Source organism: Gasterosteus aculeatus, chromosome 20 (genome assembly GCF_964276395.1).
Source record: "Gasterosteus aculeatus chromosome 20, fGasAcu3.hap1.1, whole genome shotgun sequence".
Classification (NCBI taxonomy): Eukaryota; Metazoa; Chordata; class Actinopteri; order Perciformes; family Gasterosteidae; genus Gasterosteus; species Gasterosteus aculeatus.
In genome coordinates, this window is record NC_135707.1 from 21,279,940 (window position 1) to 21,297,410 (window position 17,471).

The following is a 17,471-nucleotide window of genomic DNA, read 5'->3' on the forward strand; positions in this document are numbered from 1 at the left end:
AGACATGACCTGTGCTTGTTTCCCGGGTGAAATGAGAAGTCCATATTGACTTCTACGTCACGTAATACTTCATAAAGGGAGATAAAAGAACATTGATTGGAACACACCTTAAAATGTAATAAATAATGAATAAGATAAAACAATGCATAAAAGTTGCAATACCGTTAAATAAAGAAAATAAAGTAGTACATTATAAATTAAAGGCAGCAGCCAACAGAAAAGTCTTAAGCCTCCAGCTTTCTGGGACTTTGTTCCAGATGTGTGGAGCAGAAGTGAAGCCGCTTGTCCTTGTTTGGTTGTGAGGGTGGAGCAGGAAGTAGACCCGTCCCAGACGAGCTGGTTGGGATGCTTCATAAGGTATCAGCAGGTCAGACGTAAACCATCGTGTGCTTTATAAACCAACAGGAGAAGTCTTTGTTGGACAGCAGGCCGGTGGGTGAGGCGGTGATGTGGTGAGGTGGTGAGGTGGTGAGCTGGTGAGCTGGTGAGATGGTGAGGTGGTGAGGTGGTGATGTGGTGAGATGGTGATGTAGTGAGATGGTGAGGTGGTGAGATGGTGAGGTGTGAGCTGGTGAGATGGTGAGGTGGTGAGGTGGTGATGTGGTGAGATGGTGATGTAGTGAGATGGTGAGATGGTGAGGTGTGAGCTGGTGAGGTGGTGAGGTGGGGAGATGGTGAGGTGGTGATGTGGTGAGGCGGTGAGGTGGTGATGTGGTGAGGCGGTGATGTGGTGAGGTGGTGATGTGGTGAGATGGTGATGTAGTGAGGTGGTGAGGTGGTGAGATGGTGAGGTGGTGAGGTGGTGATGTGGTGAAGTGGTGAGGCGGTGAGGTGGTGATGTGGTGAGGTGGTGAGGTGGTGAGGCGGGGATGTGGTGAGGTGGTGAGGTGGTGATGTGGTGATGTAGTGAGGTGGTGAGATGGTGAGGTGGTGATGTGGTGAGGTGGTGATGTGGTGAGATGGTGATGTAGTGAGGTGGTGAGGTGGTGAGATGGTGAGGTGGTGAGGTGGTGATGTGGTGAAGTGGTGAGGCGGTGAGGTGGTGATGTGGTGAGATGGTGAGGTGTGAGCTGGTGAGATGGTGAGCTGGTGAGATGGTGAGCTGGTGAGGTGGTGAGATGGTGATGTAGTGAGGTGGTGAGATCGTGAGGTGGTGATGTGGTGAGGTGGTGATGTGGTGATGTAGTGAGGTGGTGAGATGGTGAGGTGGTGATGTGAGATGGTGATGTAGTGAGATGGTGAGGTGGTGAGATGGTGAGGTGTGAGCTGGTGAGGTGGGGAGATGGTGATGTAGTGAGGTGGTGAGGTGGTGAGGTGGTGATGTGGTGAGGTGGTGATGTGGTGATGTAGTGAGGTGGTGAGCTGGTGAGATGGTGAGGTGGTGATGTGGTGAGATGGTGATGTAGTGAGATGGTGAGGTGGTGAGATGGTGAGGTGTGAGCTGGTGAGGTGGTGAGGTGGGGAGATGGTGAGGTGGTGATGTGGTGAGGCGGTGAGGTGGTGATGTGGTGAGGCGGTGATGTGGTGAGGTGGTGATGTGGTGAGATGGTGATGTAGTGAGGTGGTGAGATGGTGAGGTGGTGATGTGGTGAGATGGTGATGTGGTGAGGTGGTGAGATGGTGATGTAGTGAGATGGTGAGGTGGTGAGATGGTGAGGTGTGAGCTGGTGAGGTGGTGAGGTGGGGAGATGGTGAGGTGGTGATGTGGTGAGGCGGTGAGGTGGTGATGTGGTGAGGCGGTGATGTGGTGAGGTGGTGATGTGGTGAGATGGTGATGTAGTGAGGTGGTGAGATGGTGAGGTGGTGATGTGGTGAGATGGTGATGTGGTGAGGTGGTGATGTGGTGAGGTGGTGAGGTGGTGAGATGGTGAGGTGTGAGCTGGGGAGGTGGTGAGGTGGGGAGATGGTGAGGTGGTGAGGTGGTGATGTGGTGAGATGGTGATGTAGTGAGATGGTGAGGTGGGGAGATGGTGAGGTGGTGATGTGGTGAGATGGTGATGTAGTGAGGTGGTGAGGTGGTGAGATGGTGAGGTGGTGAGATGGTGAGGTGTGAGCTGGTGAGGTGGTGAGGTGGGGAGATGGTGAGGTGGTGATGTGGTGATGTGGTGAGATGGTGATGTAGTGAGATGGTGAGGTGGTGAGGTGGTGAGCAGGGGAATAGTGCAGAAGAAAGAAAGACATTTGCATTCAGATGGGGGGGCTCTTGTGATGCAAAGACGAAAAGCACAACATGGGACAGGGTGGATATGTGAGCCAGTGAACAGTGAAAGGTATAAACGTGCTCAGAGAGAGAGAACAAGGCCTTTATTTGATTTTACTAATTCAATTCATTATGTCTGTTCACACCAAATTGGAGTTTAGTCTAGAAAATGAAGGATTTCTTGATTAAGTATTATTATTATTTGATTTTCTTTTATGTTATATAAATATTAATACCCAGTCATCATGTGACCTGCAGATTTACAGATGAATATTCAACCTAAAATAAACACTTGATTACCTTTATGTGTTAAACTTTTCCACTTTCTCTCTTCTGGTACTTTTTTCCATTGGCGTGAAGCAGTGAATGCTCATTTAGATCTTCACAGGTCCTACGTTAATAAAATACTCTCCGGATAGTTCTTAGTGACTATGAAGTTTACTTTACAAATTGCATGAATGTGTTTTTCTCATCAGCTAGTGCATAAGATGTATTTACCATCTGCTGACCCTCTAATGAAGCTCGCCTCCTCTGTCAATGTCGTGTCACCACCACCAAGCGTCAGGAGACAACACCGCAGGAGAGACAATGACAAACCTAGCCAGGACAAAGAGTGTAATCTCGGGGGGGGGGGGGGGCTGGGTGATCTGCCGCGGGGACTGTTTAACGCAAAATTAAAATCCATCACAGACAGCAGCTATGATTAATGACTTAATATTAGGGAGAGAAATTGGAACGTGTGGAGGCGTCCTTGTCAGGCCGGCCCCCACCTGTCCACACTTCAATCCCCTGAAATCAATGAGGAGAACATCTGCCGTGTCTGTCTGGCTTCGTTACTCTCACCAACATTATTACTTTGGTCAAGTCTTACCTGACGCACAGCAGTGAGTAGCCCGGCTTATTGAACCATGAACACATCCTGCCCAAAGGCACAAAGGATGCATGAATTCACCAGATTAAAATGACATTGTATGAATATAAACTGCTCTGCTGGATCACCAGTACCACTCATTTCAGCCAGCTACTGGCTTTATAATCCACATGTGAGAACCAAAAACAAGCTGCAAAGCAGGGGGGGTCTGCACGGGCCAGACACCGTTTAGCAGACTGCCTTCTCATCATGCAAATCAATCTTGCTGTCTCAGTTAATTCACAGAGTCCGTGCTGATGTTGGGGAACTGCCTCAATTCATCAAATACGTCGTTGGGGACGACTGTGGACTTGAATTTTCATCAATTGTTGTAATCCAATTACAGAGGAGGACGTGGAGTTCAGTGGGCAGGGGGCATGTTTGTTTACCACTCCTGAATATTATAGTGGCTGCATTACGGAGACCGACTGCACGCAAACCTCTGTGTTTATATTGTATATATTATGTTTATGTTTATACTAATATATTACTCTCCAGCTGTTCCTTCGTCATCTGACTGGCTTCAGTATTTGGTCACAATGCATCTACAGTACGCCATGGCGGATTTTGGGGAATATGAACCTTTCGATTTAAAAAATAATTCAAGCCATGCCGTGCTTGGTTTCCCTCTGCTCTCTACTTTTCTATGTTGAAATGTAAACGTCGATATTTACAGCGACGCTCAAACATTCTGGTAACGTAAAGTTGGGAAAGTAAAAATGTGCATTTCAAATAGAAGCAGCAGAGGCTGAAACACTTTGAGTCCCTAGTTTATGGGTCAAGTTTCAAAAACCTTCAATCCTGTGTTGCTGGGCGGATGCCTGAAATAAGATACAGATTTTCATGTTGTCCTCCACGTTATCCAAATACATCAGTAAATAACTGGTTCATCGGTAAATAACTGGTTCATCTCAAATCTTTGACGTTTTACTTGTTAAGGAAGTCCGTGAAGTGGCCGCAAAACAAATATTGCACAACTCGATTAACCATTTCATAAAACATTAAGAGTCTTAGTGCACGTTAACGCGGCAATCAATACAGCGAATTCATTCTTTAAGATTTCCCAGAGATAAAAATGGTTTGATTCACGCTGTTGGGATATTAACGTTGGTTTGAAGATAATTAATATACACGTTATTAAAACCCAAACTGCTCGTCATGTCTTCACACGCGCTCCTTATTATGTCCTCTGAGCTGCAGACTGCTGTTCATCCATGTGGCCTGTTCTTGGCAGAGGACCTTCTTCCATGCAGGGCTGCTGGGCCGCCACCGTAATCATCCCATTAGACTGCTGGGCGGGACTGTCTGCGGCCCCCGTGAGGCTCACACAGGGGCCTAATCACGTCAGCCGCACGCAGAAACTCACCCAGTCCCAATATATCGGCTTTCTGTTAGAGGGGATGGCAGCAGCCTCCCACACCCCCACACACGCTACCAAACCGTCCAGTCAGGACTGAGAGCAGCAGACGTGTGAGGGTCCGGGACTGATCATTGGTCACACAAAGAACGACTATGTGAAATTTAGTTTGTATTAGACATCATCCAGAAGGCCAAAGACGCCGCCGGTATCCTCATCCAGGGGGGGGGGGCTTACCTGACCGAGGCTGTTCTGATGGAGATGCACCTTATTGGCTTGTATTTCATCAGGACATCTCATAGTAGCGCTCACTGCATTTGGCTACGCTGTCCACGTGAGGGCGGACCAGCAACCGCTGCCTGACATGATAGTTACACCATACAGCAGCATGTAGGAGTACAGGACACGTTCCAATGAAGACCGGTGGAATAAACGGGGAATAGACTCCAGCACAGAACGACTCCACCCGATGTATCTGCATTATTTCATTTGTCAAAATGAACGGCTGGATTGAGTCTGTAGATTCCGGTGAGCTTTTCACAAAACAAGCCTCCTCCCGACTGAGTGGATGTCGGTCTGCCGTGGATCATTTAACTCTGTCACCAGCGCCGGTGACTTCTTACAATCCATAACAACAGGCGGCCTGTACTGGAGATCAGACCAGAGAAGATCAACCAGCAGAACGGAAAACCAAATAGAGATTTAAAAGGATAGAAAACAAAATAGTGCGTAAAGCTTTGACATGCATTTCAAGTTATTGAAGAATACAAAATCCAACTAGAATTGTATCTTCCAGTTATCAGAAGAGAGAGAGCCAATATCACAAAACTTAGTGCCAATTACATTTCAACCTGGTTATTTATTTTGACCAAACATCAATATGTTCCTTATATTTCCACGTGCATGGGTGGGTCAAACAAGTCATTAAACATGTCCCATTGGTTTCTAAAGCACAGAATTGCATCCGAGCACCCTGAGCACATCATGCATACATTGTTGCCACTGCCTGCTTGTCATCGGGGTTGAAAGTGGGTGGAATGAATAACTTGGGCTGCATTTCAGTGCCTCATACGTCACCGGATGGAACCGTCGGGCTGCAGCATTCATTTTATTAATTACACCTGTGTTGAAGTTGTTTTTATAATATGATCTATTGTCAGCTGCCAGCAGGTGTAATTAGTCGTTTCCATGGAAACAACTAATGGGGAGAATTTGTCAGTTTTCAGGCTCAGTCTGCTTTCAGAATAAATGCAGAGACCACGTCTGTAGCATAAACTGTAGTTTGCTACTCATTCTGTGAAACTAGTGTACACGTAATGTTATTTATACACACATGCATATGTACATAAATACATATACGTACGTACAGATGCATATCATGGATGTAGTAATACCTATTGTTGGTAGCCTACTGGCCCACTCACTATCCGTTACCAGTACCAGCATGTACTCGTACCCCTGATACCGGTAAGGTGGCGTGTCCGCTCGGACACGTGCCGCACGCCGCCTCCTCCTCCCGCCTTCCCCTCGCGCGCTGCGCCTCCGCCCGCTGCCGCTCACGTAAAGTGGATCAAATAGCCGCAAATGCAACGCGGTGGGATTCGAACTGCTCTCTTTTGTTCCGTTATTCCAGGACTGTCTCGTTGTTCACCGATCGCCTCTCTCCCCGCGCGCCCGCGCGCGCGTGTGTGTGTGTGTGTGTGTGTGTGTGTGTGTGTGTGCGCGCGTGTGCGTGCGTGCGTGTGCTTCTCCCGTGCAGCTCCTCTCTGCTGGGATCCTGGGCTGCCAGGGGCTGCAGAGCCGTGCTCGTCGACTCATTTCGAACCAAGTGCGTGTGTGACCGACTGTCCACCTTCGCCATCTTAGCGCGGCTCAACCCGGAGACGGTAAGTGGGACGCGTCCCTCCTTCTAACGCGCTGCTTTACATGTCAACGCATCAGCTGCTGCTCGGGCGGCTTTTCTGCTCCAAAGGGCGTCATTGTCATTACATATCAACAGATCCTCCCCCCCCTCCCCCCTCCGTCTCCTCCGTCTCCTCTCCACACGCCGAAGCCATGCTGCAAGGTTATTAACGGTGGCTTGTGATAGCCTGAGGTTTCCTTTGTGTGGGGGGGGGGGGTGTTGGAGGACATGCACACCAAGATGGTGGTCTTCAGTCAGATGTTACACCTGCATGCCCCTCTCCTCCTCTCCTCCCTATTCCATCACCAGCAGTTGTCGTTCACATATTAGCATATTCCTACATGTTATTTGTCAACGACGTCTCCATGGTTACCAGCCCTCAATGGAGAAGGTGCTGCATGACGTGTCCTCCACAAAAAGGCATATTTGAATATGGTTACTACAGAATGACTGCAGCTGCACACAGTGTGTGTGTGTGTGTGTGTGGGGGGGGGGGGGGGGGGGGAGGGGGTAATGAAACATGTCGGTTAAAAAAGCAGTGTCCCGTTGACCCAAACCTGCCCCGGTTCCTTTGGGCAAAGGGGCGTGTCTTCGTGGGGCGTGATTAGTTATTATTAGACTGCACATTGCCTGGGAAGCCGTTTTGTTCACCAGTTGCCCTGGTAACAGCCCTGGTAACAGCCCTGGTAACAGCCCTGGCACCAAGGCTTTCTTAAAGACGGGGCGCCGGTGTTGTAGTTGCAGATGTTTGCAGGGGTTTGAGTGATGCATCTCGTGCCCTGCTGTGCTCCATTTGTGCTGCAGTGATTGGTTCATCGATTAACTGGTCGACTGACAAGTCAGTGACAATTTAAAGGAACAGTGCAGCATTTTGGCGTGGTGGCTAAGCTAGCATATCATAAACACGGGAAGCCCACGGTTCAGTTATTGGGTAGAAATGGTTTAACACACAGAAATGTTCGTTTGCTTTTCGGGGAAGTCGATTGCTAGAGCTCCATCGGCTGCCCGGCTGATTGTGGAAGCCGAGCACGGCCATTTACCAACGGGCCTCATGAACCCAGCAGCAACGTCACTATGGCAACGCACACCTGAGGATGCACACGGTTTTTGTCCCCAATATGTGGTTTTTACCTTCAAAATAGTTGGCTAGCTGTTTTTTTCCTGCCTCCGGTCTTTTTGCTCCGCTGCACTCTGAAGTCATGAGATCATCTCGACCTTTCAACTGGAGTTGGTACAGCTGGTTATCAATGTGCATGAAATACTTCTGTTGTTTTAACGTTGGCGCTCATAGTCTCAGTAAACAGTCATTGTCAGACGCTGCCCCAGGCGGGATGCAGGGTGTTTGGTGTCCTGCTATGAGGGTGGGGTTGTGTACCTTAGAGCAGTTGTTGGGCTTTCATGCAGTCCGGCCTGTGTCTCCAGCAGATGGAGTAGTTGTTGGTTCCCAGTGGAGCAGCGAGCCCACTGCAGCTCGGACTGCTCGGTGGAGGCCCCGACGGAGGCCCTGACGGAGGCCCCGACGGAGGCCCCGACGGAGGCCCCGACGGGGGCCCCGACGGAGGCCCCGGCGGAGTCCCCGGTGGGGTCTGAGCGAAAGGACTTTAAATTGAACGTGTGTTTTCACTGTGGGTGAGTGGTCTGAGGGTTGTCTGTTCGATGCCAGGCCCTGCTAACCTGCATGTCGATGTGTCCTTGGGCAAGACACTTAACCCAACATGGCTCCTGTAGCTGTGACTACAGTGTGTGGATGTTAGTTACTGATGGCAGGTGTCACTGTGTGGTTCTCCTGTCATCAGTGTATGAATGGGTGTGAATGGGTGAATGATGTCATCAGTGTGTGAATGGGTGTGAATGGGTGAATGATGTCATCAGTGTGTGAATGGGTGTGAATTGGTGAATGATGTCATCAGTGTGTGAATGGGTGTGAATTGGTGAATGATGTCATCAGTGTGTGAATGGGTGTGAATGGGTGAATGATGTCATCAGGGTGTGAATGGGTGTGAATTGGTGAATGATGTCATCAGTGTGTGAATGGGTGTGAATTGGTGAATGATGTCATCAGTGTGTGAATGGGTGTGAATGGGTGAATGATGTCATCAGTGTGTGAATGGGTGTGAATTGGTGAATGATGTCATCAGTGTGTGAATGGGTGTGAATGGGTGAATGATGTCATGTAGTGTTAAAGCGCTTTGAGTGGTCAGAAGACTAGAAAAGCGCTGTACAAGTACAGACCATTTACCATTCATCTGTTTCAGCAGAACTGGACCCGATGTATCATTAGAAAAAGCTGTATAGAAAATAATGGTTTGGTTTACTCCTGCCAGTCATCTAGACGCGTCCGTAGTACATTCTGATCGTTTTGTCAATACATTGAGAATATTGAGTACTGAGAACAGTCCCAACATCCGTGTCCATCCCATCGCTGACGTGCAGCCCAGTCATCCGAGCGCTGCCTGAGTCCAGGCGCAAAGGGTGGCAGGAGGTCAGTCACTGACAAGCTGTGACCTGACACCCCCGAAGCTTCAGCAGCCTCCCCGGCCCCCGATGCAAAGACCAAAAACAGCACGCAGGGGGAACCGACATTTTGGATTCCACGTTAGTCATGAATTCACTCATTTGTATTTGAATATTAGTATGACAGAACGTCAGTAAAGTAAAGTTGGACAGCAATTTTCTGTTATTTGTATAATAGGTTACTATATTAACTGTTTTAGCTTTGGTCAAACAAAATGGCATAATATGCTGTCAGATAATTAGTAGATGAATGACATTGAAGATCTCATCTAAAACATTCATTGTGTGGAGGTCAGAGCATGACCTCTCATAAGTATTAATGGACCTTTGGCTGTAGAAGTTCTCCAGATGTTTCCATGTCTCAATATGGATCATTCTGTGGATCACGTTGTCTGTCGCCTTGTTCATTAAATACTTGAATTCCTTTTTACTCTTTAAAACAAAATCGGCAGATATTCAACTTACGAAAACATCAACAGCCAGCAGCAATATTATAAATAAAGGGGGTCACAATAGGGCCCACTGGTCCAGGTTCCATTCCTTCTGAGTGGAGTTGCCCTGTGAGCCGTGCGCTGAGGACAGGGAGACCCTGGGGGGCCGTAGGTGTGACTCCACGTGCAGGATGTGGGGTGGAGCAAACCCTGCTCCACCCCACCAATGATGGATGGTGTTGGATGTCCACTTAACCCCATGGAGCATTTCTCAACGTAATTAGCTTCACTTTAAAAGTGGATTAGATTTCTTAATAAGGTGCATGAATAACCCCCCCTCTTAAAGGTCAGGTTCATTTGGTCTAGTTTTATTTTTTTCTATTTAGCGCCGGATCCCAACAGAAGTCATTAATGGCGCGTTTCCACCGAGCGGTACGGTACGGTACGGTACGGGTCGGGTCTGTTAACCATGATGTGGCGAGCGTTTCCACTGCCAACAGTACCCTTACTTAAGAGGCGTGGTGTATTCCAGAAAGTAGTGATGACGTCACTTGATGGGCGTGGTATATGACGGAAAGTAGATTGACGTCATTCGATCGCGTGAACACTGAAAGCTAACCGCAAACAACAATGGAGGACGTACAGCCGATCCTGTTCCTGCTCCTCGATATGTGGCTGTTTGTCACAAGGAGACGACACTCTTTGTTTGAGCAAAGGCTACATGCTGCAAGGAAAAACACACTTGCGGCATGCGCAAATGACGACACTCTTTCAACCAATCAATGCTCTGCAGTGAGTCTAGCTCCGCCCTTTAGTACCAAACAACTGTGCCAGGTACCCCAACGGAAGGGTACCCACAAAGTGGTACGCATCGGATTGTTGGTACCATTCTCAACCTTTGGCAGTGGAGACACAAATAAAAGGGTACCGACCCGACCCGTCCCGTCCCGTACCGCTCGGTGGAAACGCGCCATTAGGTGACCTTTCCTTCAGAGGATGGTTCTTCTGTTAAACAACCTGAATATGCAGCCTGATCTCCAAAACCTGTTCGTAAAAATGTACACGGAAATCTTGAAGATACAAATTCGTAGTGATACATACAAAATAAATGGGGAGTGCAACTGATGACGTCACCCTGTTCAAAGTGAACGGGGACCTGCGCCCCGTAAACACACTTCCTGAAGTCTAACCATGTAAAATAAACTGTTATGATTGTATTTTTAACGAGAAATCAATGTTAACTTGTAAGAATAGAATACTAACCCTAACCCCCTCAAAAAATCCAACATGGCGGAGAGACGTTCACTCAGGAATCCGACATGGTCCGCCATGTTGTTCACTCAAGGGGCGTGGTTAACCCCCGCCAGTTCCTATGTATTGTTACCAATGTCTATGTTCAAGATTTTCATACACATTTTTACGAACAGGTTCTGGAGATCACGTTGGAATATGTATTTATCTGATGTCATCTCTCTCACACACACACACACACGGTGGACACGCTGGTGTGTTTCCTGTGTGTAACCACTGGTCGGATATCTGCCATGTGATTGGTCGCTGGGGGAAGGGCGGTGCTGGCTGAGGCTGTGGAGTAACGCAGTGGGCGCTGTGGTTTGGACGCTGCCGTTAGCCGAGTGGGGGGGTAAAGTTTGTGTGTCTTTGCAGACGTCTTTCCACTCGTAATCTTTGCCTCCCTCCGCTGCTGTTGGAAAAGGACTCACTGCAGTGCAGATTAATCAGAGGGATTTAATTAAGTTGGCCCCGGCACACACATCAAACCTGGAGACAAGACAGGCTATAAACTCAGCTAATTATCTTCTGCTGGAAGGGAGGAGTAGCTCTCCCACTCTGCACCCCGAGCACCAACCACCAAGCACGGGCCCCTTCCACCGGCCCCCACCGGCCCCCACCGGCCCCCACCGCCGCCCGTCACGGCTTCAGAGTGAAACTATTCTCAACAATGCAAACAACATGTCAGACTGGTTACAAAGGGGCTGGTGATTGATTATTAAGCGGTGTGTTGCTTTTCAATTATGCGTTTAACAACCATGGGCGTTTAATCTGTAAGTGGGGGGGCGGGGCTTAGCACAGAGTAGATTAAAAGATAATGTGTTTTTATTTGACTTTTATAAAAGGTGCGCTGTCTGCAGGATGCAGTGCTGTTGTTGCTATAGAAACGCTTTAAGACGATGGGTGCCGTGTCACGTGCCTCCATAACGTGCACATGCTCCTTTATCTGCTCTATTGTTTTCTTAATGGGTTTTTAGCTCTGAGGCGTGTTGGCATAAAGAGATCCAACTACAACTTTTAATGGTCATCATCCGGAAACGCAAACTTCATCCTCGTTCTATTTTTAGAGATCAACTGAAATGTCACAGCACAGGCATAAACACACTGCAGATAGTAGCCATGGCAACCAAGACAATGTGCTGTATTTAGATAATGTAATGGTCACGTATGTGGTAGAAATGCATGCATGCATCGGTCTGTGTGTGTTTGGGGGGGCGGTGTGGTTGTGTTCATGAATCACCTTGAAGTCACCTTGCTCTTTAACTCCTCTCTAGCATGCGTGCACGTGCATCACTGCTCATTTTATCCACGTCATGGCGTCAGAGCCCCTCGCTGGCAGCCTGCTGAAGTCACCCCGCCGACCTTTACGACCACGCAAACACTGCGCTGTGCACAGCCAGCTGGGCCGGCCGCACTGCCCCAGTGACCCCAGTGACCCCAGTCACCACCTCGGGGGCTTTCATGTTGAATCATCGATTGGCGCGCGTTGCCGCCGGCAGAAGGTCGCGAAGGTCATGAAGGTTTTCACAGCATGTTGTTGGCGCTTCTACTGACGGTGTCACTTGTCACCTTGCCGCTGTGTAACGTGCATCAGCAGGCCGGCCGTCTCTGCTGCAACGCAACAGGTCTGACCTGCACAGTGTCCCAGTTTTAAGGACACTTTGAACTCATCTCCACCTGTTATGGACATTTTTACATACTGTAGTTACTGTCTTTTCTACAGTATTTACTTAGTCCTTTCATTTAGCAATCCCACTATTAACAAAAAGGTAACAAAGTAAGCAGTAAAAAAAAGATTAAAAGATGAAATAAATACCAGTAATATCAATAGAACCTTTGTAAATGTGTGCTGCCTCTGGAGCACAGAACATGTTTGCATACTTCCTCGGCGTCCTGGTGAGACAGAATTAGGTCTCAGTGTTGAGTCTTTGCATCTTTATCGCTCAAGTCCTGTCAGCCTTTTATCTCTGAGATCCAAACATCTGGACTTCAGGGCGTGGTCCAAACTAGAGACCTTTGAGGTCCAGTTCAACATTTTGGGCTGAATGTGTTGTGTGTGTACGGGCATTCTGATTTAGAACGGTGGGGGTGCTGGACTCCTTCAGTCTACAGAGCGGAGCTGCTTTTCCTCCTGGGTCATCCAAAACCTCCGCACACATCTGTTCATATTCCTCTAGTTCACATATGGAGATGACAGATTGCACTGATGGCACTGAAATGGGGCGTTATTAATGGTCTTAAATCTCTAATGTGTTTCGGCATGTGGGGAACAGTTGTGGGTGCAGCCCTGAAGTGAACAAAGTACCTTTGTCGGTCTGTTTAGTTAAACCGCCCCGTACTGGGACCAGGATGACTGCTGCACATCAGCAGCAGTTTATTTCCCTCAAAGATGTGAGAGTCGCCCGGCGACGTCGGCCTCTGAACGCATCTGAAGTGATGGGAAGGACAATTCAGTGGGCAGCATTTGAACCGCGAGTGACCCAGTTAGGAGGTGAGGCCTCACAAACGGAGTCACCGAGGGCTTTTTCCTGCCTTTGTGTTCATCCGCTGACAGCTCCTGTCAAAGTCTTTACACACACTTCAGCAGCACGCGGCGATGCGTCCAGCGGTCCTATCGGCCGTGGGGTGGATGAGGACGCGGAGATCATCCGTTCAGTCATTCTGTGATTCTCCTCCTTTTATTTTCCAGAACATGGATAAGACACAGCTGCCGTCCGTGACGCTGATCGTGGGCTGCGGAGTGTCGTCGCTTACCTTGTTGCTGCTCATCATCATCTATGTGTCGGTGTGGAGGTGAGAGGAATGCTGGAGTTATGGGGAGAAAGGTGGAGAGACTCTTCTAGCAACAGATCATTGACTGATTGATTGTATTCGAGATGCACAGCCCTGCCTGGCTAAATAACAGAGCTAACGGCTAGCGCTAAAAGAAGTTGCATGGGCTTATAAGAGGGAGAATACGTTCTTACATACATTGCTATTAGACATCATGTGTTAAAGGAGCGCAGTCAGTGTGTTGGGCTGCTGAGGTGTCTCTACCTCCAGGATGAGTCCTCTCTGCATGTTGCTGTTGGTTTTGCGTCGTCGTGGCAAACATTCGAGTCCACTGGGGCCGTTTAAAGTCAACTTATTCCAGGTTAACATGCAACAGTTCGTGGTAGATTCAAACATCTGGTCTAGCGGTCAGAAACCCTTTGCCCTTCTGGGGTCAAACACCTGACAAACCCCGTGGATCCACAACCTAAATACCGGGCTAAGTAGTGCTTAGTGCAGCGCCACCCAGTGTCCATATTTGGCTCTTACAGCATGTATCTTTTGTTACTGATATGAATTCACTGGTATTGGGTCGGTATCTGGGAGGACAAGATGGTACCAGACGATCTCTACTCTCTATACAGGACATATAACTTCTTCCTCTTCTAACTGAGTCTCCATGTGTGTGAAATGGAAAGTCCAATCCAGAGCATGCTGCTGTCTTCATAGGCCAACCAGCAGACCAATGCTGTGGTTAAAGAAGTTACTGACAGCCTCCGCTGTCTCGTTCCATCATCTCGTTATGAGAGATACGTACAGTAACACCTCCAGCTGTTTCTTTCTCATGGTGCAAGATGATTGGACTGCAGGAACGAGCCCTCAATCGGGGGTAGCAGTTGTAGTACATATTCAGCCTTCATCTTGTCCTTTGGTGTCTTGTGTCGGACTCCACCACAGTAAGAATGATTGGTCTCTTTCTCTTTCCTGCAGATACATTCGGTCTGAGCGCTCAGTCATCCTCATTAACTTCTGCCTTTCCATCATCTCCTCTAATGCTCTCATCCTCATCGGACAGACTCAGACACGCAATAAGGTGAGGACCAATCCAAAGAGCACATTCCAGTGTTTGCTGATTCATTTCGAGTACATCACTCGATATTTGTTTCCCTGTCCTCCTGTTTCCATTGTCCCAGGTCTTGTGCACCCTGATCGCCGCATTCCTCCATTTCTTCTTCCTGTCCTCGTTCTGCTGGGTTCTGACGGAGGCCTGGCAGTCGTACATGGCGGTGACGGGTCGCCTCAGGAACCGCATCATACGCAAGCGCTTCCTGTGTCTCGGCTGGGGTGGGCCGCTCCGTCCGGTGTCCGTCCTGTCCTTCCGCCGGTGTCTTCCATCCGGGTCATGTTGACGTTCCTTCTGATCTTCCTCCCAGGTCTCCCTGCACTGGTGGTGGCCATCTCAGTGGGATTCACCAAGGCCAAGGGATACGGAACACCAAGCTAGTAAGCATGCATCCTGTAGCTGCATAGTGCACATCGTGTCCCCCGGCGAGGGGGGGCATGTTGGCAGCATTATTAACCTGTGTTTCTCTATCTCCTCCATCTTCTGCCATCGGCATTCTTGTCACGTCCACTACCTTTCACAACTCGGACCGTTTCCATCCCCTCCCCTGTCTCCCCTCCTCTCGTCATGTCTCTCCACGTCTGTCCTCTCTTGTAGCTGCTGGCTGTCTCTGGAAGGAGGTCTTCTGTATGCATTTGTTGGACCCGCTGCAGCTGTTGTCTTGGTATTTTTTCTTTCGTGTTCAGTCTGTCTTCATGAAGACTTCTGTCATAATGGAGACACCGCTGTATGACCAATTAGCAACACGTAACACCTTTAATCCACATTACACACTAGAAATGAACATATTTACTCTGCAGGGATTGATTGCATAGTAATGTATATTACGATCAGACAGCATGACATCTCTAAGAGAAGACAAATGAGATCAACCCGTGTCTCCTGCTGGGACCGTGGTTTACTTCCCTGTCTTCTCCTTCTTCGTTCAACATCTTCCTTTCCTCCCCTTTTGGTTCCTTTTGCTCGCGTGCCTTCTCCTTCCCTCTTTAGTTCCCTACCTCCTATTTCGCTCTTTAGTTCCCTACCTTCTCCTTCGCTCTTCAGTTCCCTCTTTAGTTCCCTACCTCCTCCTTCCCTCTTTAGTTCCCTACCTTCTCCTTCCCTCTTTAGTTCCCTACCTCCTCCTTCGCTCTTCAGTTCCCTCTTTAGTTCCCTACCTCCTCCTTCCCTCTTTAGTTCCCTACCTTCTCCTTCCCTCTTTAGTTCCCTACCTCCTCCTTCGCTCTTTAGTTCCCTCTTTTGTTCCCTAACTCCTTCTTCGCTCTTTAGTTCCCTGCCTCCTCCTTCCCTCTTTGGTTCCCTCTTTAGTTCCCTACCTCCTCCTTCCTTCTTTAGTCCCCTACCTCCTCCTTCGCTCTTTAGTCCCCTACCTCCTCCTTCGCTCTTTAGTTCCCTACCTCCTCCTTCCCTCTTTTGTTCCCTGCCTCCTCCTTCCCTCTTTAGTTCCCTACCTCCTCCTTCGCTCTTTAGTTCCCTCTTTTGTTCCCTAACTCCTTCTTCGCTCTTTGGTTCCCTCTTTAGTTCCCTACCTCCTCCTTCCTTCTTTAGCTCCCTAGCTCCTCCTTCCCTCTTTGGTTCCCTACCTCCTCCTTCCCTCTTTGGTTCCCTACCTCCTTCTTCCCTCTTTGGTTGCCTACCTCCTCCTTCCCTCTTTAGTTCCCTACCTCCTCCTTCGCTCTTTAGTTCCCTTTTTTGTTCCCTACCTCCTCCTTCCTTCTTTGGTTCCCTGCCTCCTCCTTCCCTCTTTTGTTCCCTGCCTCCTCCTCTCTCTGCTTTGCTTAGCGGCCTCATCCTTTCCTCTCCTACTTTTTAATTTGTCTTTCTTATTACTAGCACATTTCCTTTGTGCTTCCTCTTTTCACCGTTTAATACTTCCTTTCCTTCCTTGACGCTTACTTTGCTCATTTGCCTTCCCTTTTCTCAAAACTTGAATTAATGTTTGATGTTGCATTTTGGCGACATAAACGGTTTATCTCATAGTAATGAATGAATAAAACGTTGCGTATAGAAGATGTCAGCACATGGTTTCCACCATCTGCAGCTGCTGTTTAAAGGAGAACGAGGCCAGTGTTCCATTAACCACACAGATCCAACAGACACACATTATATATAAATGGTCATCTCAACCCTCCTTGTGTTCGACCAACACCCTCAGTGCAGCGACAGTGTCCTGCTTTAGCTCATCCAGCCCATTAGCTCCACTTTCCTTCATTACTTCTCCCGACCTACAGGAGAAGCTCTGGTATTCAGAGTCCTTTCACACATAAAGAGCTCCGACAGTAACTGGACACTAGGCTCACTCTGAGCGAGAGGTAGTAACTGTAACAAGATGGGAGTCACTGCAGTCCAATACACCCCCACCTTAGATTTCATTTAGACCCTGTCGCCACTGATCAATGTGTTAATATGTCTACAATTCATCCTTTCAACCATCTTTTAACTCTCATGCTTCATTGGGTGGCTGATAGATTTTGTCACAAACATTTAGGATATAATATCTACAGTAAGTACAGACAAAGTGTGTGTGTGTGTGTGCAATGCTATCCAGCGCATCAGCATCCCCATCAGAGCAGATCTGCATGTTGTGAAGTGATAGAAGTGTCTTTGCTCTGCTTTAATCATGTGCCTCTTCTCTTCGACAGGTTAACATGGTTATTGGGATTCTCGTTTTTAACAAACTGGTGTCCAAAGACGGCATAACAGATATGAAACTAAAGGAGAGGGCGGGGTATGCCTTATTCCACACATCCATTCTACACAGTGACCTATAACCAGCCTAGCCGAGCTACTGGGGGGGGGGGTAGTGGCTGAAACTATCCCCAGCTGTCATTTCAAACTTTTGATGGTGATGCTTAGTTTTTGACAGAAAAAGAGAAGGTAAATGTGACTTCTCGAAAATGCAATAAGAGGCCAACATAAGTGGTGGTTTGCACATGTTAGACTGGGGTCAAAGTTAGTGCAGGATGACACCATAGAAAGCAGAAGGAGGCGT

At 48.4% G+C, this 17,471-nt stretch overlaps 1 protein-coding gene across 11 annotated transcripts in view; it reads left to right on the forward strand.

The window, feature by feature from the left end:
* Positions 1-17,471, forward strand: part of adgrb1a (adhesion G protein-coupled receptor B1a) — a 120,491-nt gene that overhangs the window by 84,830 nt on the left and 18,190 nt on the right. For all 11 annotated transcript variants that reach the window (XM_078094118.1, XM_078094122.1, XM_078094113.1 and 8 more), the window contains 7 exons: positions 6,227-6,353; positions 13,295-13,398; positions 14,347-14,449; positions 14,550-14,700; positions 14,790-14,859; positions 15,077-15,143; positions 17,122-17,207. In XM_078094118.1, coding sequence (XP_077950244.1) covers positions 6,227-6,353; positions 13,295-13,398; positions 14,347-14,449; positions 14,550-14,700; positions 14,790-14,859; positions 15,077-15,143; positions 17,122-17,207 — 708 coding nt within the window. The remainder of the gene's footprint in view (positions 1-6,226; positions 6,354-13,294; positions 13,399-14,346; positions 14,450-14,549; positions 14,701-14,789; positions 14,860-15,076; positions 15,144-17,121; positions 17,208-17,471) is intronic.